This window comes from Cajanus cajan, chromosome 10 (assembly GCF_000230855.2).
Source record: "Cajanus cajan strain Asha chromosome 10, NIPB_CcT2T_4, whole genome shotgun sequence".
NCBI lineage: Eukaryota > Viridiplantae > Streptophyta > Magnoliopsida > Fabales > Fabaceae > Cajanus > Cajanus cajan.
In genome coordinates this window covers 11,828,330-11,831,884 of record NC_138526.1, presented here as the reverse complement: position 1 = coordinate 11,831,884, position 3,555 = coordinate 11,828,330, and the positions used below count along the sequence as shown (strand labels likewise).

The following is a 3,555-nucleotide window of genomic DNA, read 5'->3' as shown; positions in this document are numbered from 1 at the left end:
ATCCAATAACAGTTGTTGCTTTGTTTTACTTGGTCAAATTTGACAGCTAGTAGCTCTACTAGCTAATAAACATGAGCAATCCATTATCAATGAAGTATTTAAATAGTTGAAAGAAAGACACTTATTCACACAAGCCCTTCTTTATGAACTATATGAGCAAGTTACCTTGACGATAAGATTGCTAGGCAACAAGAAGTTTCGTGTATGGGAACACAAATATTTTGAAATTAGTATATATCATATCACGTTAAAAAAGCCTTGCACGTTTATAGTTAGTTCAATTATAAATTATCAAATTGCGCACACGAGAGGAATATTCTTCTTAGGCTCTTACATTTGCTATATAATAACCAATAAACCACATTTATTGCCACAACACAAAAACATTACTCAATCTCCTTGTTCTAGAAAAACTCCACATGATGGGTAACCAATCCTCTTCAAACAAGATAGAAACTCTTCCCATCGACACCAAATTTAAGCTTCCTGCAAATATACCAGTTTGGCCACAAGGTGCAGATTTATTTTCCTTTCTGATCCTGTAGTGTTATTTATATACTTCTAATTACATGTTTCTTAAACACAAAGTTAGTGCTATAATTTAATTAAAATTAAAGTTTTATCTCGATAATTTATGTTGATATATAATGAAATTATTTTATGATGTATATTAACATGATAAAATTTTATAATTCTAATTAGAGAATATCATAAATCACTTTTATGATATTGTATGCAAGTTTTATCTAATTTATTTTGAATTGCAACTTGACATGTAGGTGGTGGATTTGCTACTGGAACCATCAAAATAGGAGACCTAAAACTGATTCAAATTTCATCATTCAACAAAATTTGGACAACCTTAGAAGGTGGACCAGGAAACAAAGGTGCATCTTTCTTTGAGCCAGCAGGAATACCAGAAGGGTTCTTCACATTAGGGCACTACAGCCAACCCAACAACAACCCTCTTTTTGGGTGGGTTCTGGTGGCAAAAGATGACTCATCATCATCATCAAGTGAAAATGGTGCTTTAAAGAAACCAAATGATTACACACTAGTGTGGAGCAGCAAGTCACAAAAGATAAAACAAGACAAAGATGGATACATTTGGCTACCAACAGCACCTGAAGGATACAAGGCCTTAGGCCATGTTGTCACCACCACACCTGATAAGCCTCCACTTGACAAAATCAGGTGTGTTAGGTCAGATCTCACAGACCAGTGTGAGACTCACTCATGGATTTGGGGACCAAGCAAGAGCAGTGATGACAAAGGTTTCAATGTTAATGAAGTGAGACCTAGCAATAGGGGCATTCAAGCCCCTGGTGTTCTTGTGGGAACTTTTTTGGCACATAATGGTGAAACTCCTTCCCCTCTCCCTATTGCTTGTTTGAAGAACACCAACATGGATTTCTCCTCAATGCCTAATTTGCCCCAAGTTGAGGCACTCCTCAAAGCCTACTCTCCTTTCATGTACTTGCACAATGAGGAAAAGTACCAACCTGCTTCTACCAAGTGGTATTTCACAAATGGGGCATTGCTTTACAAGAAAGGTGAAGAGTCCAAACCTGTGGGAGTAGAACCTAATGGGTCTAACCTTCCTCAGGGTGGAAACAATGATGGTGAGTATTGGTTGGACCTACCTCTTGACAAAGCTAACCAAAAGAAAGTCAAGAAAGGGGATTACAAGAGTTGCCAAGCCTATGTTCATGCAAAACCCATGTTTGGTGGAATTTTCACTGACCTTGCCATGTGGGTTTTTTATCCATTCAATGGGCCTGGGACAGCCAGAGTTGGGGTCATAGATATCCCATTAGGAGAAATAGGAGAACACATTGGAGATTGGGAACATTTGACACTAAGGGTGAGCAATTTCAATGGAGAATTAAAGAAGGTGCGTTCTGTTAAAAAAATAATTCAAATTTTTAATTTTAAGTTTTTAAGATATTATTCTTATATAAAATGATATTATTTTTTTTCAACAGGTGTATATGTCCCAACATAGTGGTGGTAAATGGGTTGAGGCTCCTCAACTTGAGTTCCAAAGTGGGAACAAATCAGTGGCTTATTCCTCCTTAAATGGCCATGCCATTTACCCAAAAGCAGGAGTTGTGATGCAAGGCCTTGATGGGATTGGATTAAAGAATGAAACTTCCAACAAAAGTGATATGGTGATTGACATGGGGGTGGGATTTGAAATTGTTGCTGGTGATTATTTGGGGTCACAAATTGTGGAACCACCATGGATCAACTATTTAAGGCAATGGGGTCCAAAAATTACCTATGATGTTGCAAAGGAGTTGGACAAGTTAGAGAAGGTTTTCCCTGCTTTGCAAGAGCTTGAAGAAGTTTTGCCAAATGAGTTGTTGGGAGAGGAGGGACCCACAGGACCTAAGCTCAAAAGAAATTGGAGTGGTGATGAAATTGAATCCAAAGACTAAGACTTGGTGGCATTATTCACACCAAGCATTGAAAAACTAGACTTTAGTTCTGGTATTGGTTGCTTGTAATCTTCTGTATTGTTTGTCTTCATTATTTGCAAGGTTCACAAACATGTGTTACTATATAATAACCGACAAAGTTTATCATTGTTGTATTTGCATGCCAGCTTGTTCAGTTGTTCCACCACAACATTAAAACCCACGTGATATTAATTTTTCTTCACATAGGTAGAAGACAAGAAAATGGATAAGATTTTTGTGTACAGTTGTCTTATAATGTCGGTGCCAGTTGGTGCGTGCAAATTTATTAAATCAATGTTAAGAATGTAGATTTATACTTATCAACCTTATAAACTTGGTATATAAAATTAATATTGTTTATTTATATATTTTATTTAGTTATTATATTGATGGATGTGAAATTTTTAATAGACTCATACTAATGACTAAACATATACGTACCATCTTAGTAAAAAGAGTTTAATATTTATTCAATTTTATAAAATTAATTTTTAAAATAAAAATTATTCTGATTCATATCAATTATTTTTTTTTTATCAATAAAAGACCTTTATATATTAAAATAAGTAAAAGAGTACGATAAATTCATTTACAAGAGAGCAAATTATACAAATAACTTACTACATTATCCTTGATTAGAGGTAATTTATATTTGAATCACGCACTATAAATTACAATCCAACTATAGTTTATAGCTACATATGAATCTCAACAAATTCACTCCCCCATTCCCACAATGATTTCCTACCATCACCTAATAAAAGCATGCTCATATGGCATGACAAAATTATAAGAATTGCATAATATTGTAACTTGAAGTTCCCTATTTTGAGCAACACCAAACCATTTACACCCTTTAATCTATGAACACTAGCATCATCTTTATAATTTCTATTTAGTAAGTTCATGATTAAAATATTTGATTCATTTAGTTTGGCCATATCAATACCTCTAACAATCAATTAGCAACTAATTTACTAATTATTTTTAAAATACAATCACTGCATGAAACAAAAAATTTATATAATATAAAATTAGAATTTAAATATATTTTTAATCCTTGTAAAATGAGCAAATTTCTATTATGGTTCCT

At 34.0% G+C, this 3,555-nt stretch overlaps 1 protein-coding gene across 1 annotated transcript; it reads left to right on the top strand.

The window, feature by feature from the left end:
* Positions 1-356: 356 nt before the first annotated feature.
* On the top strand, positions 357-2,596 carry LOC109789324 (hypothetical protein At1g04090). Its single transcript, XM_020348242.3, has 3 exons — positions 357-513; positions 780-1,894; positions 1,986-2,596. Exons 1-3 carry the CDS (start codon positions 420-422, stop codon positions 2,439-2,441), a joined length of 1,665 nt encoding a protein of 554 aa, XP_020203831.1. The 5' UTR covers positions 357-419; the 3' UTR covers positions 2,442-2,596.
* The last annotated feature ends 959 nt before the right edge of the window (positions 2,597-3,555 follow it).

What these genes read in the sequence shown, in the direction of transcription:
- LOC109789324 (XM_020348242.3), top strand. Translation starts at nt 420, where the DNA reads ATGATGGGTAACCAATCCTCTTCAAACAAGATAGAAACTCTTCCCATC. An exon ending in TATACCAGTTTGGCCACAAG is followed by an intron (nt 514 to 779) that starts GTGCAGATTTAT and finishes CTTGACATGTAG; the next exon opens with GTGGTGGATTTGCTACTGGA. An exon ending in TCAATGGAGAATTAAAGAAG is followed by an intron (nt 1,895 to 1,985) that starts GTGCGTTCTGTT and finishes TTTTTTCAACAG; the next exon opens with GTGTATATGTCCCAACATAG.